Raw genomic sequence first — 27,448 nt, 5'->3', positions numbered from 1 at the left:
CGGAGGACTGCTAGTAAAGACGGCCATCTCTCTCCCCAGCTGTTCTGGTCACGCACGTCCCGGGTGAGCGGTTCGGCTGAGCAGGTTCTTGTCGGAAGTGTATAATTCGACGGTAAGTATTTGATTAGTTATAGTTTTGATATATTTGTGGGATGATAAATGTTTTCAAATTCAATCAAAATGTCTTTGCTGCAAATCGGCTCCTTTTGAATGAGGTGCATGCATGCGTGTAGGTAGGTGATGCAAGCAGATAGGGAGTGGAGCGGACATCCCCTAAATACTTAGTGGCTGGAATTGTACGCCCAGAAATAAACCCATTTTTCTAGAGTTATTGTGTTGTTAAGGAGTATTTGATACCACATGCACGCATGGTTGTATGCATTCGTATTGCTCGGTCTCTTTTCACTTCAAAATAAACTGATAGAAATGTGAACAACCTTATTTAACTTCCACATAAGGAAATTTTCTTTGATGTAATTCTCAATTGCCTAAGGGCATTCATCTCTTGGATATTTCAGCTTATTAATATTTTTTACCTTTATCGGTGCGTACATTTTGCTGGAGTTCAACTATCTCAGTACTTTAATCGCTTAGCATTTCAAGTGCTATTTGACTACATGTTTGATAATCGGAGGGCTAGCGAAGGCTACTCTCAAACTCACCTTTACTGTTTGACCATTTCCTCTAAATAATGCACAGTTATAAATCCGAACGTCGGTTTGACATGTGAAGGTAGAGCTTACCTAAACCCAACTGCGTATCAAAATCACACACTCAGGTAAGGGGTCCAGTTCCTTTACCAATGGTTTCTCAGGAAGAAGATCTGCTACCTGAAAAGTCAAACAGGTGAAGCTGAAATGTGCACAAAGGCTTGACGAGTAATCGAACCTCGGCGCTTTATCTCCTGGAATATACTTGTTTACATATATTTTGCACACATCCGCGGTGCCAAGTGATCAGAATGAAAGCAGTTCACCTCTCATATAAGCTATGCTTCTACCTTGTTCATTCTTTTTAGACTCCACATCCACCTTTCGCTATCGTTGCGGTACGCTGATCTCTTGGCGGCACAATATAGTGTGAATAGAGTTTCCAACTGAGACCTTTTTCCACCCTCGGGATTCCCTCGCCATTTCTCTCCAAGAGGCCTGTTTTCTTATCCTGTCATGTACAGAATTAACGGTTATCGTGCATTTTACATGGAACATGCATACCAGGATCGTAGTGACTGTGACAAATTTTATGTTGAAGTATGCCCCATAATTATCATACGTGTTGGCACCAGGCCAACGCCATTGGAATAAATGGGAACATAATAAATTACCGAAAATTGCAATGTTCTACAAACAATAATAATATTATTATTATTATAAGGTAATCTACCGGTTAAAGTAGTCTTTGGAAGGACACAACTACCAAAGAAATATTTTGTGACTCCTAAAAAAACACAATCCTGCAACCTACTCTACATCAAGTCCTTCATCTCTGTGTACTTCCTTCCCCCTTCATCCCGTCCAACATACCTATCCTTTTCCTGTCCTTTCCTCGTTTTCCTAACATTCTCCCCTCTATTACAGTCTTCGGTGTCCAACTACCGATCAATACGCCCTTCATCCTTTTTTCCTGCCTCTTTAGGGTTTCTCCCAACAAACCCCTCTCCTCGGCCTCCCGCATTTTCCTAAACATTTTAGTAGTTCCGCAGGAATGTTGTCTACCCCCACGGCCTTATTTGATGTCATCTCCCTTAATGCCCTTTCTATCTCATCGTCGATTATGTCTGGACTTAAGCTATCTTCATCTACGTCATGTTCCTTTTCTATGTCTATACTTGTTGGCCTAAGTTCTTTACCATACAGTGCTTCTATATATCCCTTCCATCTCTCTTAGATCTTTTCTGTGTCAACTTTTATCTTACCCGACTTATCTCTAACTATTAGCACAGATCTTCCCCTCTTACTTCCCTATAGTGATATTACCTTGCTGTATAGCGCACCAATTTCACCCTTCCTCTGCAAACTTCCCGTATCCTCGCACTGCGTTTTCCACCATGCTACTTTTGCTTTATTTGTTGCTCGTCCCAATTAATTATTTAACTCTTTGTACTTCATATTGCCTAACTCTGTGTTTATCTGCTTCAATTTTCTTTTCTCATCCCTCTTTGTAATCATCCCATCCGTGATCCATGGTTTCCTTGCCCTTTTCCCGTTAATGTTTACAATAGTGTTTTTTGCGGCTTTCCATATCCCTTTCTTGATAAATTCCCATTTTTCTTCGATAGCGCTCAGCTCTTTACCAGCATCCATGATTTTTTCTACAGCCTGCTGATACTTCTTCCTTGTCCATCCATTTAATGCTTCTACAGTCCATTTCCTAACCAGTAATTTGGCCACTTAAGAGTTCAAAGTACAATTTATTAACCTGCTAATATTAGTAGTCAATGTGAGTTATTACCGCGCGGAGTTTGAGCTGCCCGTAGCAAAAATCATTTAATTTTTTATTTCAACCTCATTTTCAACTTCTTTAACTTTTCAATATTTAGTTTTTGCATGAAAACAGAAAATCTAAGCAGTATTTTCTGAATCCCTGAGCCCTCTGAAAGACGGAAAATATGACAAGTGGAGAAATGCTTGAAATGTATACAATACTAAGGGTAATATATAGAGTTTCGCAGCTGCGGAAAGTATGTATTTTTGGGGGTATGTAAAATTATTTCTCTACCGTCTATCGCTGATAGTACCCGCGATTCACTAGTAAATAAAAGGACATCAGCGGCGGTCCGTTTCCCTAAACCGTTTATTCTGCATTGGACATCACTAATTTCCGTACGGTGAATAGCGAAGGATGAATTGGTAATTTATCGCCATTTAGTATTCTTTCAAACTTTTCGAAAGTTCTAGATGTTCTTAGCCTTTTTAAGCTAACTGAAAGTTGACTGATTAAATCCTCACCGAATTAATTCCCCATTTTAGGCAAAACCCTCCTACCTATTTGTTAGACTGCTACCCAAACTAAATGCCCTCGATTCCAAAATTTTCCTATTCCAACCCAATATTCCAAATTCAGAAAGCATCAGAAATAATAACAAACTGAGTAGCTTCAGGCGTGATGTGGTGGAAGTTGAGCATAATGAATAACTGATCGTAGCACTTTTCCACTTGATAAAATTTTTATTTGATTTAATTTTTATGATGATGTAATACATCGAAACCCGGTCGTAAATTAAAAATTTTATCAAGTGGAAAAGTGCTACGATCAGTTATTCATCAGAAATAATGTTGAATAGTCACTATTTTCTGTAATCTTGGGACTAGTTTTTCATATCACGTCACACAACTATTATCATTGTTGATAATAATTCCATAGCTAATAGTAGAATTGTTACCATTTAAAATCTCTTTTAATACGGGTCATCCTGTGATAATTGCCTCTCCCATTTCTCTAAGAATATAGGAAGCATAATTGAGTAGCAGTTTGTCCTCCAACTCCTACTCTTTCAAAAGAGCTTAGTTTTGTGCAATTTTCCCTCGTCATATTTTTGCCTTTCTTCTACCCTTTCCGTTCCGGAAATGAAATTGAGCTCCCACAGAAGGTGCCTAGAATTCCCCCAAAACTCCTAACGGAATTTAGCAGGAGACGTAAAAATATGTTTAGAATCAATCCTTTCTCTTTAAATTACATACGGGCTATTGTAATATTTCTTATTACCGTATGTTCCGGCAGAATGTGGTGAAGATTTTCTTCCCTTCAAAGAAATTCAAAATTAAATAAAAAATCCGAGAGTGGAAATTTACGTGGAAAAAGTTCTAAGACCAGACATATATGTTCATATACACAAATACATTGGCCCTATTCAAATTATCAATTTGTGGTCATGAATGAAATAAAATTACATTACGTATTTGTAACTCACATTCCACACTGTTTTTCATCCTTACCTTCGAGTATCGTAAGTTTCTTCATTCTTGAGGTGATAAGGATTTTTTTCAATGAGTATCAACTATCCTCCGAGGACTAATAAATTTAATATAATACTTTGAGCTGATCATGAGGCATTGGTAATCACGCTGCAGTGCCGCATGATATGCACCTCGGAACATGATTGAATTTCGATAAGCTCCGCCTTTTTCCGGTGCCACTAAATCCGGGTTCGCCTTAAAAGTGAGATGTCGACTTACAAGTGGCATTAGTCCTACATTGCATTGAATGCAACTCAAAGAAAACACCGCCACGAGCCCATGCATCCAAGTCGGTGGAAATGCTCTCAAGAAATGGTCAAGGTCAAAGAAAATGTTACCATGCACAAATCGCAATTGCAGACTAAAAATGACGCTCTGTTTTTAAAAAACCTGTTTCTCTTGCGTACAGATCTGGGAGAAAAATGAGACATCTCCACGATCATCTGCAAACTCGCCAGACTGGCTGACAATTTTCTCTTTCTTTAACAATAAGACTGTGGTGACACCATGGGTTTCATGACCACATCATGTGTATCCTCCAACGAGAGAGAATGGGACTAATTATGAATTCAACGGGTAAGCGAGGGAAAACGAAAGAGGGAGAGGTCCAAATAATCGCAAATAACAGTTTCACAGTAAATAATATGGAACATGTTCTTGAATTTCATTTACTCGTGTGACTTTATTTGCATAGATGATAACAAAGACAAGACCTACGCTTCATGTATTTTTTAAAAGGTGATCGACGGGATGAGGGTGGAGAGTATGGTGAGTCCCACAAAGAATTTTGCCCCTCTGTGGTGGACTCGTGTCTCCTCACCCTCCGATACCGTGAATGCGTAGGTCTGTGATTTCCCTATTTTCTTCACTACTCTTTCTCTCGATAATTAACAGACTCATACAATCCAGAACAATTGTGACTCAAGAATTTGGTAGTACAGAGAGGAACCGCACAGATTCTGAAAATTACTATGATAGAATACAAACGTGAAATCCTCTGGAGACAAGAATGCTTAACACTAATTCAATAGCAAATGGATCATTCGTGCAATCTTACCTGCGACATCACGGAAATAACCATATTCTTTCCAAATATCGAAAACACAATTGGGGTAAAATAAGAAATACCGCCGAACATACGCATGCATTCCAGGGTCTCTACTACTATCTATATTTCGTAATATCCATTTTCTATTACTCCCCCACCACTAGCCTACTTCTATTTCTTTTCTCGTGCCGTATACCCCAATTATCATTTCCTTCAATGTATACTTAGGGGTTAGGTAGAAGAAGGGATGGATAGTGCCATTTCGTACGAGGAACATATGCATGTCGTCACGGTCAACTCACTTTCACTGACGACTCCCTCCCTCCTTGAGGGGGGGGGGGGATTTATTGCTCACTGAGGGTGGAGCCTGTTAACTGGGACGCAAACCCCGCTCAAATGGGGTCACCAACGCCGACTGTTCACACTTGCATAAGTATTATTCTCGGCTTGCCTCTACATCCTCGCAAGTTATTTTAATGTTGCAATGAATGATAAAGCACTCGAACCATGCGATATTAGTTAATCTTTTAAATCCATTCAATGCATATAGAAGAAAATAATTAAATAACAACGAAGTAACAAAACAAAAACGGAAAAAGAGTGAATCTTTGATCCAGTAAAGCCAAATCTACGCCCAAATCGTTCTAAGGATGCATAGGAAAGTAGAGGAATGCTCACCCATGATTAGTTTTCAATTTATCAACTGGTAAACAACAGCTCTTCGTCTTCCATCGGCCTTCGCTTTTCCGTACTTATTCTGATATTTCTCTGAGGTGAATGTAACGAAATGGATACGCAGAAAATGGAAATAACCGAATAAAAATGGAAATGACCAGAATACAAATGTATGATAAAATGGAAAGACCGAATTACAAATGAAGAAGTACTTGGAAGAGAGGGTGGAAAGAGATACCTATGGAGGTAATGAGGATATATACAATTTTGAAGGCAATGAAATTGTGGGAGAAAGATGAAAATGAAATGGTTGGACAGAGAAACAAATGAAAAGGTACTTCGAAGAGATGGCGAAGAGAAAAGCTTATAGAAACATTTAAAAGGAGAGGGGAAATTAATTGGACTCATCCTGAGACTCGATGGTTGGCTTAAGGTCTTGCTGAAGGAACCATACAAGGGATAATCACAGACTAAGGGTAAGGATAAATGACGAGAAACAAGCGAAAGAAGAAACGCAAGGAAGTACGAGAAACTATGGAGGAATGAAAAGAATAGTAGGTGATAGGATGGCTTAGAGAGCTGCCACAAAACCTATCTTCGGATTTATAACCAATGATGATGGCGATAAGGACTCCTGGTATCTGCTCGTAAAGTAGACAGATAACCCAGAGGGCAAAGCAGGAGGGACGGTTGCCTTGAGCTAAGAACGCTGCACCAACATCGATTTCAATAGATTGAACTCAAATTTTCGGGCGACCCGCATTTAGTACTTTATACAGTAAACTTTTTAAATAATTATTTGTACATTTGACTCCTTATTTTTAAAATCTGTTGTCTCAGATAGAGACCTACGTAATAGTACTGGGAAAATAGACGGTTTTCGTGCTCACGTCAAAAGTATCATTGGTTCCACTCGATCTTCTTTGAAGAGGTCTGCTTGGCATGCAAAACAGCTTGTGTCAGGTTTTGTTTTATGGGGAGGGGGGGCTTCCTTCTATATGTTCCTGTTTGATCACGTGTGATTGGCGGAATAATTGGTAAACGTAACTGTGCGTGAGGCTGAGATTGATGGCGATCAATGTGGTTCACGAATCCGAATAGGAGAGCGTGTGCCAGCATGGGTTAGTTTTTTGTTTATTTCGTATTTTCTTATTAATTCATTCAGCGCGATTGGCGGGTCACAGGCGTAAGAGTTCCTCATTTTAAACTCTTAAGAGTGCGTGCGTGATTACGACTCAGAGAGTCGTTCTGTTCCACCAAGTCAAGTAGGAAAATAATTGTATCTTCCATCCTTATTTTTACATTTCTTTGCCACCCCCTCCCCTCAAAGATTAAGCATTCCATTAGTTGATTTTACGGCCGTATTTAGAAATTCTCGCATTTTCTATTAAGGTACATATAACCTGATTCCATTTGACTGAGTTTAGAGTATTGAGTGTTTAAAGGCGTATTTAATGCACCGAATTCTGAAAAAATATCCATTGGAGAAAAATGGCCAAGCAAGGCATTCATATTCCTCGACAAATTCAAATAATTTGAAACAGATAACTTATACCACACCCATCTTAAATCTCCGAAGCTCAAGTCATTTATATCTGGGAAAGGGTAGCATGGAATGTATGAATACGAGTGCAGTGCTGTAAGGTCATTTAATGGTTGCAGCGGCTTTTCTTGAGTGGAGGCTAGGTGACACAGTTACCTTTAGAGAAATTATACGCTGAGGTGCAAGAATGAGATTGAAATGGGGACTAGAAATCGTTCGACCTCAGTAGTCATAGTGTTCCATGACCGATTGGTAGGGTACGGCTGTGACACTGAAATGTTCGCAGTTATCTGTATTTCTTTACCAAAATCCAGGATTGTTTCATAATTTCAGGAGCCAAGGGACTAAAGTCAATAGCAAACTACATACTTCATTTCGTCACAGTAGGAGTTTGAAAAAGACCTATATTTTTTCTTTCGGTGCTTATCGTTCGAAACGCTACGCAATTAATTAAAGGAGTCGACTACAAGGATTTGATGATTTGATCCTTTTTTTGAATGCAGTGTAATCAGTTCCGGACTGTGATTGCTGGTACAGTAAACTTTGTGTTCACAAGTGTTATGAAAAGTGTCTTCCAGCAATTTCATTAATCTTAGTGTCGCAAAAAAAATCTTAGAGCTTTTCAGACAAAAAAGTTTTCATCGTAGTATTGGGATACCGCACGAAAGGTAAGTTTTTTCGCTACTTCGAAAATGTTTCTTTAACCAGAGGGAAATATATGAGTGGATGCATGCGGTGAAAGAACTTATTAGCTAATTGCTTATAAATATTTTTAAATGCCAAGTTAGTCGGAATTTTTGTGAATCCCTCATAAATTTAGAAACCGCAGGATATAGAAAAAAGTGGAAAAATGATTGCAAAATAACGTTTTCTTTCGTTGACTTGTGAACAACGATTATTTAGAAACAGCGGATTTTCAAATTTGATAATTATCTTTTCTTTAATTGATCTCGTGCTGTTTTACTTTACAAAAAAAATAATGTCCGATGTACGTACGGCATTCATTATTTGTGTTTCGCCATTTGATTGTTTTTTTAATTCAAAGTCAATTTTAAATTTTATTTAAAATAAAATTTGCTCCCAAATTGACTCTAGTTAACTTCGGGGACGTGGTAGTCCAGGGGGTAGAGCTTTTGATTACTGACGGGGTTCCACTCCTGGCACGCCTCTGGGCACCCTCGGCTCCACCCAAGCTGTGAGATTTTTCATCCGAATGGTACCAGATCTTCCTGGGAAACCATATGCGGCACAGGGAAAGGAACTAGCCTCTCCATTCTACCCTGGCGTGTGAATTTCACTCGCTGTTTGGCTTAATCCTAAATAACGTCTACCCTCACCTATCAACCCGACCTTCGGGTTGAAAACAGTGATGTAAGTTATTACTTTCAGATTTCTCAACTAAATTGCTTATAATTTTTCTGGGGATCGAAATGGTGCGGGGGTTAGCACTGGCGTACTGGCTTCCCACCCTGAGGGCGCGGGTTCAAATCCCGGCGGTGTTGAATATTTTTCAGAGGTATCTCGATCCCTACTTGAGGTGCTTTGTGGAGGGCACTTTGAGTGAGTACGCCGTCCGTCGGATGGGACGTTAAACTGCGGACCCCTTGTCGCCTTTCGTAAAGGGTAGGCTAATGCCGACGCCGGGTTTCTCTCCACCCTTCATCCTTTCCTGTCCATCCCCTATGGCGCAAATGACCTTAGCTGTCGGTCGCCTCCCCTAAAAAGTACTACTACTATAATCTTTCTTACTTTCAATATGACGTAGATGTAAATCTTTTTTACGAAAACGTTGAATTCGGAAGCGGGGCAGTAACCCCACACCGCTCTCCTCTGATCTCTCTTATGTCCCTGCGGCAGTAGTCAAGCTCTCAAGGGTAGCTTTTATTGACCCCGATAACTGATGTTCAGTGCCATGGTCTTCTGAGGAACTTCTAACCAATTGTACAAAAACAAGTCTTAATTTTGATATTTCATTCTCTAGATCCACGCACTGGAATAAGTTGGCTGATGAAATGTTAGCATCGAGGATTTTCTCGGCCCCTCTCTCTCTCCCTTTATGGGAGTAAATTAATCACCACCATTAAAAACGGTAGACATCAATCTGTTAGCGCAAAGATATGCATAAATTTTGCTACCTACGTAATTCCCAAATACCTTCCCAGAGAAATTCACGATTGCCATTACCACTGTGGCTCTACCTTTGTATTGGGACGCTGGGGACAGAGGCAGGATGTTAGAACTTAGTCCGTAGCTAGGGCCAGGGTTGAAAGTTCACAAAGCATCGAGTTCAGTCGTAAGCTATCATAATGACTTAATATCAACAGCAATAAGTATAATTAACTGAACTTATTCTGAGGCAAGTTGAAACTGAAGGTACATGTTATTACTAAGCCTCAATGATTGATAAATTGTTTTTTGAGAGTAAAAATCATGAAAAGTTGTTGATCCTTAAAAAATATTGAAATCGTATGACTATATTTTCTATTTTCTCACGGTCGGTCAATTACTGCCGCTTTGAGTTAATCTTGATCAAGTTACGAAATGCTCCGGAAGAGACCGTCCCTTTCTGCTTCATTCGTGTTCGAAGACGAGAGGAGCGAGTTCAAGTTTTTGGACGTAGAAAATAACCGCTGATAACCTTATCACTCTTCAGTTATCATTCTATTTATTCGATGAAGGGGATAACATTGTATTCGGCACTGAAGGTAAGTGGGTTCTCTGTGAGTAGTCTCCTGCACCAAATTCGTGAGGTAATTCCGTTGGCTTGATCCCAGGGAGATATTTACGGGATTCCTAGTAGCGAGTTGCGTTCTTTTGGAGGTAAGTTTAATGACATAAACTCATGTATTCAATGGTTTCTGGCTTAACTTTGGGGAAGTTCATGTTCATTAAATGAAGAACGCAATTTATTTTTCCACCGTTATTTATTTTGGTACTACTACTTTCAACGTTACCTGATGATTGTTTTGTAGTGCATGTTCATGTGGTGTTGGTGTTTCACATTCTTGCTTGTTGTGTCCTGGCTTGCATGTTGTTGGATGGCTTTCGTGCTGCATCTTGGGGTGCATTTGTTTGTTGATTTATGGAATCTTTGTTTGCATGAGTAATGGATGAAGGGATTTTTGCATGAGTGTGTGCGCTGCTGTGGGTGTAATTTTCCATGTTTTTGTTTTGCATGTGGTATTGTTCCTTTTTACGGTTGGTGACCTGACAACCCCCGCCCCACGCCCTTGCGGCGGCTTGCAGGGTATTATGTAGATGTAGATGATGACGCCTAAGCGTTGAAACTAGTAGAAACAAAATAAAGAACAGTGAAAAAATACTTAGTGTTCTTCAATTAGTGAACATAAACTCATCATGATTAAGTACCACCATCCAAATATGACTGTTAACGGATATGCTCGTATTTTTTCCGTGTGTTCTGTATTCCAAAATGTAATTTGATTTCTAATGGAATTCTGCATTAAATATATTTCCTTGTTATTTTGGTTGAGTGAACTTTCAATATGGCGAAAATCATTCTTTATTCTACAGAAAAGAATAAACTTATCTATAAGAAAATTTGGTATTTCCCTTCATCTCACGGTACCTATGCAGCAATTCAACTGACCGGTTTTCCGCAGGCTCCTCGATATCATAAAATCGTGAACATTCGGGAAAATGTGTGATATGTTAATTGAAACTCGTTTCCACCATTCATAATCAATCGTACGGTTACATACTATTAAAATTAGGGCATATAAAACAGAACATTATCATTGATAGCCATCGACTGAAATGGTATGATTCTATCTTTTTTGCATGTCTACATAACTCACATGACTTCAAGGCCAGGGCGCTCAAATATTGAATTTCCACCCTCAGAACTTCGGATTTCACAGAGGTTGTAATAAATGTCCGGGTTTGCCGAGGCATTTTTCAAATTTACGTTTTGTAAAAAATCCAACAGAGCGCTGATTTGAATGAAACGGAATGAGCATTTCGGGCCTCCATATAAACATCAGGTGGTAGGAGTCGCTTCGAATTCGAGGGTAGGCTGAAAACTAATGCACAAATGGTTGTAGACTACAAACAAAACGACCTCCAGAGCACTCCTGGTGGCATGTGGAAGTAACGTCCCCCCCCCTCAACACTCTTGCGCGGGTTTGAGGTCGTTACATTCATCCAGTGTATTTTGAAAAGCGGAAGTACGAGGGAGTGTGTAAATGAGGAACTCGCACATTATCCAAGTTTGATGGGAACAATTATATTCGTAAACAGCTATTTTAGAAAGCTGAATAAAAGTTTACATGAGCAAGATATCTAGTGCTATGTCAACGTGAGTTAAACAGCGTGACTCAAAAAGTGACTCCTACTGAGATTCATCGTCGTTCAAAGACTGTTTATGGTGACGATGCTGTTGATAGGTCTACCGTAAATCTGTGGGTAGTAAAATTTTGTGGTTGCGAGCCTGAAAAAATCATAACTGTTGATGGCACACGCAGCGGACGTCCGATCACTGCCACAGACTGTAAGCATCGCAAACTACTACCTTGATCAAAAATTTCCCGGAATTTATTCAGAAAATTAAAAATACAAGTTTATTAATCTAAATCTATATTGTCCCCTTCAAAGTAATCCCCATCGACTGCAACACACTTATGCCAGCGCTTGATCCAATCCTCGAAACATTTTTTATATTCGGTTTTCGGTATGTCCATCAGTGCTTCCTGCGATTTTTCCATTACTTCCTCTCGGCTGCTAAAACGCGTTCCCCGTAATGGTTTTTTAACTCGATTGAACAGAAAGAAGTCACAGGGAGCCAAATCAGGTGAATTCGGTGGCTGTTGGATGGCATTTGTTGCATTTTTCGTCAAAAAATTACGAATAATGATAGCACTGTGCGACGGTGCGTTATCATGGTGCAAAATCCACGAGTTTTCTGCCCACATTTCTGGTCTCTTTCGGCGAATTGCTTCACGCAAACGTCTCATAACGCCCAAATAATACTCTTTGTTTACTGTCTGGCCTTCTGGCAAAAATTCATGATGCACTACACCGTTGTAATCCATGAAAACCGTCAGCATTGCCTTCTTTTTTGACTGAAAACGACGTGGTTTTTTTGGTCTCGGCTCATTTGGTGAACGCCATTCACTTGCCTGATGTCTGGATTGCGTGTCGTACTCATAAACCCACGTCTCGTCTCCAGTAATGATCCTTTTGATGAATGTGGGATCGGATTCAGCCTCGCAAATCATGTCTTTTGCGACGTCAACACGGTCTCTTTTTTGCATGAAATTGAGGTACTTTGCTGCTACACGACGGAAACCCAAATCATTAACCACAATGTCTTGGGCGGATCCATAGGCAATGTTCAAGTCCTCCGCTATTTCTCTGATGGTTAATTTGCGGTTATTGACCAACATTTCTTTTACTTTATCAATTTTTTCACCGACTTTCGATGTCGATGGTCTGCCACTGCGTTCATCATCTTCGATTGACTCACGACCACTTCTGAACCGCTCGTGCCACTGGTAAACGACCGTTTTTTTTAGAGAATCGTTGCCGAAACACTTTTCCAACATTTCCAACGTCCGTGCGCCACTAAATCCGTTTTTTACGCAAAATTTAATACAAGTTCGTTGTTGCAAATTTAAATCCATTTCTGAAATTGTAAAAAATCGCCAACACACACAGATATAGATGTACTCTTGGCTACGTAACTTTTGCAAATGTCAAGTTATGACACTAAGATTTAAAGGGAATATCAACAACAGATGTACCAATTTAACAAAAAAAACAGAACTCAAATCGGAACGATGGGAGCGCCACACGGTGGTTATTCCGGGAACTTTTTGATCAAGGTAGTATTTGATTTAAAATGACCGGCGAATCACTCAAAAGGGTATCGCAAGCCATATTGGTCGAGTTTTTCGTGTGAAAGGTAGCCTGGCGCCAATAATCTTGCAACATGACAACGCTCGTCCAGACACCTCGCGCGCAACTGGAGGGGCTCTCAGAAACCTGAAATTTGAACCGATTCCACACCCTCCTTATTCCCCCGATCTTGCGCCTTGCGATTTTTATTTTTTTCCTCAACTCAAGAGAGACCTCGAGATTAATCATTACACCTCGGACGACGAGGTGAAGACAGCTGTCAAATCGTGGATTCGAGAAAAGTCGGAAGAGTTTTTCAGTGAGGGAATGAAAAAACTTGTTAAACGTTGGGAGAAATGTGTTAGCCTTAACAGCGAACATGTTGAAGAATAGATATATGATTTTGAAACTTAAGAATTGTGTTTTTTGCCCGATCTTGCTATTTGTTTGTGGTCTACAAGCATGTGTGCAATACTTTTCAGCCTACCCTCTTAAATCTCTGACGGACCACACCGTGAGAGCTTCTAAAAGCAGCAGTATTTGCTCAAACGATAACGCTTTTAACTTCAGTGAAAGTTCATATTTAATTTCTAATTCCGAGGCATTCCGGTGTTCAATAATAAAAATTATATTAATAAATTTATTCCCAAATTTATTTCCTACTATTTTTGGCCGATATGCAAAATAGAACTGATATTGTTTGACTCGCGATCGATGCATATCGGATTAAGTACGTCGGGGAGAAATGGGAGGCGAACTTTCAAGCGTTTCAAAATCTTTTTACGGGAGGCATTACTATTATTCTCGGACAACGGATTTCCGAGAGATGGCAAAGGAGGTATGAAAAAAGTTACTGGCCACTGCCCAACAACTTCATTTTCACGCGCCTTGAGGCTTTTATCAAATGAACTCTACCCTCGCCTATCGGCCTGACCTTCGATTTGGAAGATGCTTATTGGTGTCGGCTATACACAGCGTATAAATATTTGTGGCAGATAAAGTGCTGCTTCTTTCGCCACGATGGCCTGTTTGCTGAAAATGCTCCTGCGATATGGTCTTCCACGGAACTAATTTTTGCAAGCGATATCGGCTGTATCATTTCATGACTTCCCCTCCTAAAGGCTTCACCTACATACCTTTCGAAAAATCATTATTTGAAACTGATTGCGTTTTTTAAATTGTACACCGAAGAGCCAAAGCAGTTTGGTTAACTCCTCTTGGTGGAAAAGGGTATTTAGATTCATGGGTTTGTCTAGGTCTGAGATTTTCCTTCAGAGTCATGAATATATCGAAACAATATTTATTATTTCGCTAATAAAAGGCTTTCATTCATCCAAAAACCCTATCTAACATGCAGCAGCGGACAGACATACGGTATGCATGCCAGCTAAACCTTTCGGATGAATTCAAAAAATTATACAGCTCCGCTTCTCAGCAAGATAATGGCGTTTCCAGAGTGTGTATTATCTGGTCACAAACTTGACCCTTTGTTATCTGAGAAACCACATTCTTATAGTGAAGAAATTGAGGAAATTATAAGCATTTCAAGAAACTACCACTATGACTTGAAAGAAAGGAGTGACATGGAAAGGGTAGTAAAAGTGCAAAAATAATTACAACTTATACCGTTTATAATTCTATTGGAAAGGAAAAGTTAGTAGGTGTATGCGGATAGGATAAAAGGGTCTTGGGCTGTCCATGGAGAGATTTAAGGTTTACGAAGTAAATACAAAGTTGTACCACAGGGTGTTTCCCCATTTCATTTCCCGAGGCCAGCGTGAATCTCTGGTCACCTCTTATGCCTGGCTCAGGCCTTATGACAGAACCAGGACCGTCATCAGGTTCACCCCCGCTTGAGCCCATGAGCGTAAGTTTATTCAATTCATTCATAATTCTTATTATGATTCATAATTAATTTTATGTACGCAATATTATTTTGTTAACTTTTCTGAGTGGTAGAGAAGTGCTAGATCGTATTCCTACATCTTTCTTATTTCACGTAGGTGACTGTTTACGTAAAGAAAGCCATTCTTCTCCTTTTAAGAATCAAATCAATCATAATACAAAATAACCTCGTGATACTTGCACCATTATTTGAACAGCCTTAACTGTGAATAATAGGATTCTGAGGTTTCTGCGTCTCTGATTAATTCGACTGCGAGGTAGTGGTTTTCGGATTTTTCGCAGTGTTGGGCGTTTTCAAAACTGTCACAATCTAGAACACAAGAGTGATTAAACACAGCTACGGCTAAGCGTTACAATAGGTGACAGCAAAAATTGCATAGTTTGCCTTTGTAAAAACTTTACCACTCGTTATTATAATGGCACTCTGGATCGTTCCAGATGCCCGGCACAGTGAGAGGTGGTCTTTCTGTGCCTGGTAACGGATCACGAAGGAGAAAACTAGCAACATTTAATAGCCGACTTGTTATCTTATTTATGATAAGAAGTCGGTTATAATGTAATTAAAGTTCGGCGACTCTTGAAATCAAGGGGTGAATTCTCATTTCAGTAATAACGGGCTCTGAAACATTATTAGTACGAAAGACATATTTTACCATATAACCCCCAATATCCGCGGCTGTGCTGCACTCGCGAGAAGTTTATGTTTGCTCAGTTACTGACTGTGGGGGCTATCAAACTGTCGATTGGCGCCCGTCAATGTCTATTTTTTTAGGTTTCCGTTCGATCTTCCCACCATGATTACGCAGCAGCCATGATCGTGTCTGGAGGCAAATCCTTGAACCTCGGACTTGCTGGCGGGAGCCACCGTCAGGGGGGAAGATGAACGCGAATCTGAAATACGTCTTGTACTTTCAGAATCGTGGAGAAAAAGAAACTACCAACGACAGATGTATTTTCCATCTTCAGACTCTCCCTCTGTGCGTTCTACTAGGGTGGAAAAGTATACCGCATCGCCATCACGTAGCTATGTGGGTTCAAGGCACAATTGATAACCTTGAGGCCTCATTTGATCTCGGTTTCGATATCAAACGACCGCAGTGTGACCCATTTTTATGTCTACATCACTCTGCGCGTATTTGTTCGTCGTTGCTTGAGTGAGTTTTTGGATCGCTGTGGCTTTGAGGGATTGTTTACATTCTCTAAGGAAAGAGAGAGTACGTGAGTACCGTTGCAAAGCTACCGCAGTTGCGTCAGGTCACTTGTCGACGGCTGTTGTGACGTTTCATGTGAATCAACCCCAAATTGAAACGATTCGTATGGTCACCATGGGAATCCTGGTTGTGTAGGACTTTGAGTGGATTAGCTCTGAGAAGTGCTAATGAGTGCAAGCTGAGCATGGCAACTACCTGGTTCATCTACCTCGGCATTTTGAGCGTGTATCCTGAAAATGTGCATAAATGTTTTTATCAAATATTTGAGGTTAATTGGAGCGGCAGCTAGAGACTGTGTAGGAGTGTCACGGTTTTTTTCGAATGAAATCATGGGATTAATGAATAGCCCAAGCTATAGAATTGATCTGCGCTCCCATATTTATTTCTGTATTTTTACGTGACTTTAATAAATAGGCGATTATCGACATGGGCAAAACCATTTCTAATGAAAAGGCATGGAAATAATCATGTTTTCCTCTCGTTTAAGTTACACAGCATAAAAACAATTCAGTTCACTCGCATGCTCACTATCCTCGTACAATGTGCTATTTTTCGGCATTTTGCCCTTGAATGGCTTGAATCAAAATCCGCGATCTCTAGGCAATAAGAATATAAATAAAAGCTGAGCTGGCTCTCACCTCTCGATGAGTTGTGGCAAAATTCAAACCAATTACGTGGAAAATACCTCAGATGATGATTTTGTTACCATAGCAATTCACTTCATATATTTTGGTCAATCATGTACATGGAACAGTTGGGGCATTTCAGAAATCACATCCCCATGAGCATATGAGTTCAGCAACACCACTGCTGTAATAAATGATTCTGAATGTGACTTGAAGGAAGATGGCAATTGTAGGAACAGTACCATATCCCTATAGAGAGCTGAAACTGCTTAAGTATCTGAAAGGGATAGAGAGTACTATAATTGATATCAAAATGTATTTGCGTGATGATACTCCACAAAGATATTATGGAATTGCTTTGTATGAAATGCTATAAAAAATTAGTTGAACAATCTTATGGTGCATATCTCAACCATGAAGATTGAAATACTTACTGTGAGTATATGAATGATCTTTAGCATGCAAAGCTCTTCATAAAAGATGACTGCTTTTAAAAAAATGACTGCTCACAACAAAATGAAATCCATTTAAAAGATTGAAGATATTTTTAAGGCCAGCTGGCTATCCATTCTCCCATTTTTCAAGGTTACCATATGGTTACCCTGGTTAATTAGAGCATTGGTGATTTGGGAAAAGGATGCGGATAGATGGGTTGAAGTCGCGCAATTACATAGTGGACAAGCAGAGAGTGAATGCTTATAAAAAATACATAGGCACAATGCTTATTTATGCCATTCACTTGTCAGTATTTGAATGCAATAATAATAAACATTTTATTCTTCTCCTGAGGTAGTGCATTCATCTCTATGTGCTTAATCTAGACGTAAAATAATTATTTTGTTCCTTATGGATATCAAAATGTTTAGAAATAAATCTGAGCGGCTCGAAAATATTCAGTAGGTAAAATTGATTTCATTGGTTGATCTATGAGAGTGAAAAATCCTCTCATTTTTTTGAGCATTTTTTATAAATGTGTTCTCTGTCCATCAATCAAATTACTTTTTTAGATTTCAATGAATTAAATTTTCCTAGGTGTATATCTAGGCACCCAATATTAATCAATTGTTTAATCTCTACATCAATTTGGAAAATTTTAATGAAGTAACAACATATGATATATTTTCAGTTATGATTATGTTGTCAAATATGTATCTATGTCTATAATATTTACTTTGCAGGGATTTGAAGAAGTTACATCACTATGTGGAGAACAATGGTTAAGGGAGCTGCAGCAAGAAGTGCATTTTATGTCAGAACAGCAAGTCGTAGGTAAGAGTAATGAAGGCACTACATACTTATTATATATCCTAAATATTTTAAGATAGAGTAATTTAATTAGCTGTAATTCATATTACTGATATAATGGGATGAATATATTGAATAATTCCGTCATAGCTTTCAATTCTCCCAAGTAAATAATGATCCAACTTAGTAGCGATAAAGGATTGTCTGTGCACACTGCACAATTTAAATTATGGGTGCTGTTTGGAGAGTAGTAGTAGATTTAGGGGTGGCAACCAACAGCTGAGGTAATTTGCACCATTAGGGATGAATGGAAAAGGGGGAAGGATGGAGAGAAACCCGGCTTTGGCATTAGCCTACACTGGGGTCTACAGCTGAAGATCCCATCTGATGAACAACATACTCACTTAAAGTGCTCTCCACAAAATATCTCAAGTAGGGATCAGGTGCCAAGATAAAAGATCTGCTGTCTCCAGGATTGGAACCTAGGACCTCTAAGTGGGAAGCCAGTGCATTAACCACTGCACCATCTCAATCCCCTCTGCTTGGAAGAAATAACTGTAGCACTACTAGAGCTTGGGTCATTACTCAAAATTGACATTAAAACATAAAACAACAGGTATGATTTCACGAACTGTATATTTAATTCAAGTAAATAATAAGTAAGGTAGTCTTCAGAAATGAAAAATCTCATGACAAGAACCTTCAAAGAGCTGAATGAATACTAAAGCTTAAATTAGTGTTTGGTGGATATGTATATAAAAAATCCTACTCTTGTTATAATTATGGGTTTTCAACTCTGTAAATTAGATTTATCATGCTTTATGTGAAATATTACTTTTTAAAATTTTTAATGTTGTTATTAAGACTTACTTCTTCATATTAAATTTTAATAGAAGCAGAGAATTTGAATTTTGTTGGTGTTAGGGGTTTTCATTGAATGATTGAGGGTTTGTATAAGTGATGCATGTATTTTATACCTATGTAGTGAAGCATGATATCCCTTTCTCTCTTGGGTGTGGATGGGAGGAGAAGGGAAAAAAAGATGGGAAAGGAGGAGGTGGTGGAAGAAATAGAAATACAAAGATTAAAATAGTGATCAATCAGAGATGATAAGGAAGTAGGTGGTCAAGGGCATTCATGAACCAAGCATAGACAACACTTATTTTGACTGATTGAAGCTTAATTAATTGAAAATTTCAACTTGGAAAATTTCAAATAGCCCAACAGAGAAGCATCTCCTGGTGAAAAATGAGCGATCCCCTGACTCGCATTCATATCTAAATCATCTTAAAATAGGATTAATATCAGAGCATCAGGTTCATTGCGGAAATATGTACCATTGTCTTCCATGAATAATTTCACAAATCACTTAATCTCTCACTGAAAAAAAATGTTTCCAGAGCTCCCATTATTAAGTAAGCTACAGGTTTTGATTCCCATAACTATTTTACAGTTTTTCTGCTGCCACTAATGTGAACAATTCAGCAAGTTTAAATGGAGCAACTGGAACTGAAAATCCTACTGACCGAGCTCTACCAGAAACTGCAGAAACTCTTATTATTGGAGGAGGAGCTATAGGCTGTAGCATTGCCTATCACCTTACCAAAATGGTGTGGTCACAGCAACACTTTAAAATCTGATTTAATATAGTATTTGTTCATCAGATGTGTGTATGTAGGTATTAAATATTCAGAAAGAGCAAAACCATGTTTACAAAATTTAAAAAAGCATGGCATGGGTAATTTATTAGAGCAATGCTTTAATACAAGTTTAATTTATTGAAGATTTATTGTAGTAATAGATAAAAAAACTTAAATTAATGAAAGTCCTTTGTGTTTCTGATAGTCAAACATTGGCTTCTTTTGAAGACTTATGATCTATGAATTCCTATCCATGTTTTTTCAGTGAATTTTCAGATTAAGTTTGCTTGTGGATTGTCCATGCCACTTGAGAAGTGTATTTTGACAAAAATTCCAAAGGAAGCATGTGATAACCTTTTTCTCTTTTCAGTAGCATTTTATTCTCCTTGCAATAAAATATATCTTCTTTCATTTCAAACTCTTTTAATCTACTTCATGAAATCAAATTCAATTATTCAGTATTGCACTCCATTCCATTTCATTATTTTTATATAGTTATATCTGAATAACAATACAAAGAATAACATATGGAATAAGTTTTATGACAAAACGAAAACTAGAGAAACCTTTCCATCTAAAAGTACATTGATTTGTTAACTTTTTAAGGTTTTAGTTTTTAATCTTGCCATCTGTAAAGATGTCATACTAACAGAGATAGTTTCAAATATTGGCTTGTGATTACCATGCATGACTTTAATAATTTCTAGGAATCAGAATCATCATTCTTAAATCCATTCAACCAGTTTTATGGCTACACTTTCATCTGCAAATATGAACTGCAATGATGAGAAGAGGTTATAACATCCTTGCATCAAGGAGAGCATTATAATTCCTTAAGTTTTTGGTATATCTTTTTTTAATTCTTGTAGTATAGATCATAGGTAGATTACATTGTTCACTTGCATGTATATCTACGAGTATATAAACCCCACCACAACTATTAGCCTGAAGGTTAGTTTGATAGTTGAGAGTAGTGATATGAATAGGGCTCACCTTGCACCAAGCCCTGAGGAATGTGAAATTTGGATATCTCAGTATGGAGATGAGTTCCTTCCCATGTGCTCCCTGTGGTTTCCAGGAACATCTGGTGTCATGGCTCAATTCTGGCTCAACACTGAGGTTTCCTGAATTACCCAGATTTGAACTCAGAACCACCAGTCAGATGCTGAATGATCTAACCCCAAAGGCTTATCCTTATTAAATAATCATTAATTTAAAACTAAAAGATTTTTAGAATTTTGATCCCTCAGAATGAGAGACACATTTTGTACTGCACACCAAATGTGTACATGTATACATATATAAGGAATCATTTGTATCATGGGTATATCATCTAATTGGGACATATTCCATAATTAGGAGTTATTCTCTTGCATCTATTGAACATTGATGATTATACTTCTCAGTAATGCTACAGTTGTATAATACTACAATTGTGCAATGATTACACTTGTCTGTAATATCACAAACTAGTGAATTTTCATGCTTCTTTGTGAAAGTGTTTCCTGTTAATTATCTAATTAGGTAGATAAATTGTACAGAATTTTTTGTAATCAAGAGGGTTAGGTGTTGATCAGCTTGGTGTACGGGTCGCCAATCCATTTTGTTTTTCAAATACAGAGTCCATACAATATAAGTGTTTAGGGTGCTATAGCTCTTAAAGAATACAAAGACCACTCGTGGGTAATCATTTTTCTTACTAATTGTATACTAAATTGCCCTTAAGGATGCCCTCTACTCAAAATTGGCAGTGATAGTAAACAGTGCAACTTACAAATACAATTTCTGAGCCTAACTGGACCAATTTTCCAGTCACTGGGGCTTGTTACCTATAACTGTGTTTTATACTATGTCTGTAGTATCTGGATTAATCAATATGGTTGATAGTCACGCAAGGCCATAAAGAAAACTGAGGTATTATAGAATTTTAGATCGTATTTAAGCAAGTTATTGTATCTTTTGATGAAAAAGTATGTAAAGAGGCAAAAAATATCTTAATGTAAATAAAATATAGAGTTTCAATATAATATATTTAATATGTCAATGTTTTCATTAGTGGTAATTGATAGAACTAATCCACAAATATTTGATCAGCTCGCACTCTAAAATTTCACGGTTGCATTAATATTCATCTACATCTACATAATACCCCGCAAGCCGCCGCAAGGGCGTGTGGCGGGGGGTGTTAGGTCACCAACCGTAAAAAAGAAAAATACCACATGCAAAAAAAACAACACAGAAAATTACACCCACAGCAGCGCACACACTCATGCAAAAATCCCTTCATCCAATACTCATGCAAACACATATACCGCAAAACAACTAAAAAACTGCACCCCATGATGCAGCACGAAAGACATTCTACAACACGGAAGCCAGGACACAACAAGCAAGAAATTGAAACATCACTACCACATGAAAATGCACCACGAAACACTCTACCCCCAAAGAGTCTCTAATTGGCAGGGAATGCGACCCAACGTTGCAGGTAGCAGGAATTTGCCCCCGCGGAGAGGGACGAGGGATTTAAAGGGAAACTTAAAAACAGATGAACAGAACATGAATGAGGTCATTCGGAAAGAATGGGTTATTATAGCAAAACACATAAGGTTAGTGGAAGAGCATGCATTTAAATACAACTAATTATTTTTTAGACGCTGAGGGTGGCAAGTGGAATTTTTGCTATCTATAACCCTGCAGTTGCTATCCCGTATTGTCCGTGGGAAGAAGGAGTCCTTGAGAATATTCCTGGAATATGAACCCATAAATTTTATCATTACTTCTTTCCAATATAGGGGCAGAAGAATGTGGTTTTGCTTGAAAAGACTGAACTTACAGCTGGGTCCACTTGGCATGCTGCTGGTTTAACAGCTCTCTATCATCCAACTCCTAATATCAAAAGGATTAACTACTACAGGTAACTAAAGAAATCATATTTTAGTGTCCATGGAACTTTAATTTTGTTTAAATAGCTATATATTTGATAATAGTCCTTAGAGCACCATGTTCATAACATTATAAGATTAATGGTAAGTCAATCAAGACTCATTCAGCAGAGATTAAATTTCATGAATAACTGTATCATATGTCTGCATTTCCAAATTTTCTCGTGGCCCAAGTGATCCTGGTCACCTAAATAGAAATCTCACCAGCTTTCTTAATTGTTGAACCCCTTCATTTTATGCTACATCCATGTTAACAGTTTGTACTCACACCCATGGTCTTTGAGTTAGCAGGCATTTGCAAAACCTATCAGCCAAATATAATAGATTGGTCCAAAATGACATGTATGATCCATTAGCAATATAATATTTCATGAGTAACTTTGAATCAGCCAAAAATATTAGCTTGGTCCAAAATGCCATATATGACCCATTAGCAATATGTTATTTCATGAGTTACTTGGAAATAGTATATTATATAAAACACTGTATTAACCTCTGGTTTGAGTTTTTAAAGTTGGTACTTATGTATGATGTGCATGAGTGGATGTTCTTTTGTTAAGGTAGTTGTTAAACGATGACCGAGTGAAGTTTTGGTATTCATTCTGAATTTGTCTAACATAAAAAAAGCATAATTTCAAAAGTTGAGAATTCGGGAGGAACCTAGGGATATGTGTTCAGTCCAAATACAATCCCTGAAACTTATGTTACCCTCCTACTGTACCATGTTTTAAGTCTAGCCATAGTACATAGTGAGTAGTTTCAGTGATTTTGTCAGATGCTTAATTTAATTAGGATTGAGCACATAATATAATAATAATAATAAAATGATCAATTGTTCATGCAGTCAGAATTGAACAAGTTCAGATAAAACACAAACTCGAGGATAAAAAGGTGCCTCTCTTATAAGCATACCATCTAGATATTCACCCTCACTCTAATAACACTGGTGTAGCAATAATTTTGCTAGATAAGTTTCACACTTCTGAAAAGGTAAGTCCTTTAGATTGGATGGAAATCAGGTAAAAATTAATGAGATAGGATGATTCAGCCCATGTTTGGATAACGTCAGTGCTTGATAGCGTATTTGAATGTCATCCCTGCCATGAATTATATTTTCATAGAAGCTAGCTATTAATAGTGGGAAATAGATAAGGATAATGTTTAGCAAACTCTTCACTGTTTAATATGTAAATACATGGTGATATTAGGATTTTAAAAGAGGAGGAAATTGATTTCCCAAGAGTCATGCAGGGCACTTAAGCCACGGCTTTCTCAACTTTTTTGCATGGAATAAATTTAGCAGAACTGGAATTCCTACCGAGAGTTGCCCCATATGCCAAGTGGGAGTTAATATTTGCATTATAAACCAACTTTACAACCTCAACTGAGGTGGCTGAGACAAAACTCCCAGTTTCAATTTTATTAGTGTCATATATACAGGGAAACCAATCGATGTTTTAATTTATGTGAAGACCCAGAAATTTAGCCATTTGTAAGTACAATATCCATGTCAGTCCTGATTAGGGAACTTCCTGAAGGATGATTTAGCTCGGTGTGGAAGCACAGAAAACAGCTTCTCTTTTTGTTTACCACTAGATTACCAATTTTACCAAGAGGACATGTGCTGCATACTTTCCACTGTAGCTATAAAGGTATAGGTAATTTAATAGTCCTCAATTGTTTAATGTGGTGGTGTCATATGTACATAATCACACCACTCCAGGTACTCTACCCAGTACATATATCCATAATTGTGCCTACTTCTCATGTTTTTTACATTTGTGGAATATGTTCCCATTATGTCTGTTAACAGCAATGATTTTAAAAATGTGATTAAATTCCCTTGAAATATATAGGTACTAATAGGTAATACATGCATGAGCAAATTGATGGCATGGAACAAAATTACATTAACCTCATATTTGATTTTGCTCTGGGCTAAAGTGGTTCTCTGGGTCACCAACAAGAGGATGGAGGCATGGTAAATGAGTACTTGGGTAATAATAAGCGTGGGTTTGGGAAGGGGAGAGGCATGCATGATGTCATTGCAGTATTGAGGTCACTAATAGAGAGGAACATAGAATGCAATCAGGGTGTATTTTCCTGTTTTGTAGATTTCAATAAGAAATTTGATAGTGATTTTGGTAGAATCATTGAATATATTGCATAAAAATAGGAATAGATTAGAGGGATAGGAGACTAATCTGCAATCTGTACATGTCTCAAACTGGTGAGGTGCGATTGGCAGATGAAGAGCAGGATAGGCAGTGTTAAGAAGAGGGGAAAGATAGGAGTGTCCATTATCACCTATGTTTTGTGATGTATATGTGGAAAAAAAGGTAAAAGAGGCATGGGAACAACTGGAGATAAGCATTAAATTTGTGGGGGAATTCATAAAATCAGTTAGATTTGCTGATGATAAAGCTATAGTTTGTCAGTCAGCCGAGGGATCTCAGGCATTGCTGAGTGAATTGGGAATTCAGTGCAATAGATATGGAATGAATATAAAGTCAAACAAAATAAAGCTTAGGCAGTTTTTGGGGAAGAGAAAGTCTAAGTGAAATATCAAAATATGAGTTCATAAGCTACAGCAGGTACAACAGTTTGCCTATCTCAGAAGTGTTTTGGACCAATATGGTCAAAGTACTAGGGACATTTAGGGAAGAATTGCATTAGGCAAAGAAGCATTCACCAGCAGAAGGGAATTGATGACAGGGATGTTCAGCAAGGATGTTAAAAAAAGGCTCATCAAAACTTGAAAATGGAGTGTGGTTGTGTGCGGCATGGAAACAAGGTCCCTGAAGCAGGATGATAGGCATAGATTGGAGGCTTTTGATATGCGAGTGTGAATAAGGATGCGGAAAAAGTGAAGTGGAGAGGAAGGAAAACAAACGAGGAAATATTATTCTATTGTTCCAGGCTTCACTTCGTGGAAATAATTAATATCCATTATTAAAATAGAAAGAAAGACTCGTACTTTTCCACAGATTTTATTATACGGTACAACGCGTTTCACCGACTTGCGGCATCATCAATGGATCCTATCAACCCAACCCATCAATGGATCCTATCCCATCATCATTTAAACCTAAATATGGAGTTAAAAACTCTATAGAGCTAGCCCGAAAATTGAAAGATATTGATGTCCCGGAAAAAGCGAGGCTGGTCTCCTTCGACATTAGCAATTTATTTACTTGCGTACCAATATCGGAAACTTTGCTTAGGGTGGAAGAACTACTCAAGGATTCCACCATTGCCCAAAATATCTCAGACGAATTGGTCCCCCTCATCAAAATGACAGTTAACCAGAATTATTTTAGTTTCAACCACACCCTTTACAGCCAAACGGATGGGTTAGCTATGGGTTCCCCACTGTCCCCCTTCCTAGCCGAAGTCTTCCTCAATTCTGTAGAAGAACATCTTTTTAATGCTGACAATCAGCATAACAAAAACGTGGGCTATTGGTTTCGTTACGTGGACGATATACTATGCCTATGGACCGGAACCAACCGACAGTTAGACTCCTTCCTTAATTTCCTAAACACTCTTCATCGGAATATCTCCTTCTCCATGGAAAAAGACGTCAACGGCACCATCAACTTCCTCGACTTGACAATCACAATTAGGGATAATAGACACGAATTTGCAATTTATAGGAAACCCACATATACAGACCATATAATTTCTAATGATTCCGCACACCACTTTTCTCACAAACACGCAGCCCTCCACTCCATGATCCACCGCCTCCTACACATCCCCCTTTCCCCCAAAAACTTCAAAATTGAACTCGTGAATATCACTAATATAGCTACCAACAATGGTTTCAACCCCAAACTAGTTGACACATTACTACGGAAAAAACAAAAAGCAATGGCCATAAAAAGCATTTTCGTATCTCAGCCCGCAGTATCTAAAGATTTTAAGTGGTGCTCGATCCCGTTTCTGGGAGATCTTTCATATAGGATTTCCAACTGCCTACCCACCTCACTCAAAGCAGCCTTCTACCCACCCATAACCCTCTCCAAACTTCTAGCCAATGGAAAAGACACCCAGGATAGCCTTCTCAAATCAGGCATTTATAAACTGAAATGCGAGGATTGCAACAGCGTTTATGTCGGTCAGACCGGCAGGAATATCAAGTTACGAGTCAAGGAACACGCTAGGTGTCACAAAAATCAGAATAACAACTCTCTCTTCGCCAAGCATTTACTATAATTCAACCACAGCAGTGACTTTGTCCCAGAGATATTACACACACTCCCAAAAGGATTAAAAATGGACGCTCTCGAGCAATTAGAGATTAGAAGGCACTTGGTGAACCCCAACACGACACTTTGTAATGAGCAATTGTTCCCATACCCCTCCCCACTCCTCTCCGAGAAATTAGCCTGGAAATGGTCAAAACAATCCATCAATGCACCTGCGAGCCCCCACCCCCCTCAAATCCTTCCAACCCTCCCCGCCCCCACTCTGTCCTGAGGGTATATATGCTTGCTCTGTCTGTTTTGCAAATTTATACCTGATGATGCCGCAAGTCGGTGATACGCGTTGTACCGTATAATAAAATCTGTGGAAAAGTACGAGTCTTTCTTTCTATTTTAATAGAGGAAATATTAGATATGTTTGGGGAGGAGAGAGGATTGTTGGGAGAATTCCAAAGGAGGTAGGATAGATGGATGCAAAGCATTTTGATTGGTGTTGGGGTGTTGAAGAATTTGATAGACCAGAGAATGTTAGGTTTGTGAGGAAAGGGCAGGAATAGGATAGGGATGTTGGACAGAATGGAGGAAGGTAG

At 38.5% G+C, this 27,448-nt stretch overlaps 1 protein-coding gene across 5 annotated transcripts in view; it reads left to right on the top strand.

Moving 5' to 3' along the window:
* Positions 1 to 27,448, top strand: part of LOC139687969 (dimethylglycine dehydrogenase, mitochondrial-like) — a 43,695-nt gene continuing 16,247 nt past the window's right edge. The window contains exons 1-4 of one of the 5 annotated variants that reach the window (XM_071585346.1): positions 1 to 112; positions 17,999 to 18,089; positions 19,519 to 19,675; positions 22,501 to 22,622. In XM_071585346.1, coding sequence (XP_071441447.1) covers positions 18,022 to 18,089; positions 19,519 to 19,675; positions 22,501 to 22,622 — 347 coding nt within the window. In that variant the 5' untranslated portion in view covers positions 1 to 112; positions 17,999 to 18,021. Of the gene's footprint in view, positions 113 to 16,116; positions 16,202 to 16,242; positions 16,270 to 17,188; positions 17,256 to 17,998; positions 18,090 to 19,518; positions 19,676 to 22,500; positions 22,623 to 27,448 lie in introns of those variants that run through there. The other 4 variants (XM_071585350.1, XM_071585347.1, XM_071585348.1 and 1 more) reach the window with 4 other exon arrangements.

Source organism: Hetaerina americana, unplaced genomic scaffold (genome assembly GCF_022747635.1).
Source record: "Hetaerina americana unplaced genomic scaffold, ioHetAmer1.1.p SCAF_2, whole genome shotgun sequence".
Lineage (NCBI taxonomy): Eukaryota > Metazoa > Arthropoda > Insecta > Odonata > Calopterygidae > Hetaerina > Hetaerina americana.
Note: the sequence above shows the minus strand (reverse complement) of the source record. Positions and strands in the feature narration are given on the sequence as shown.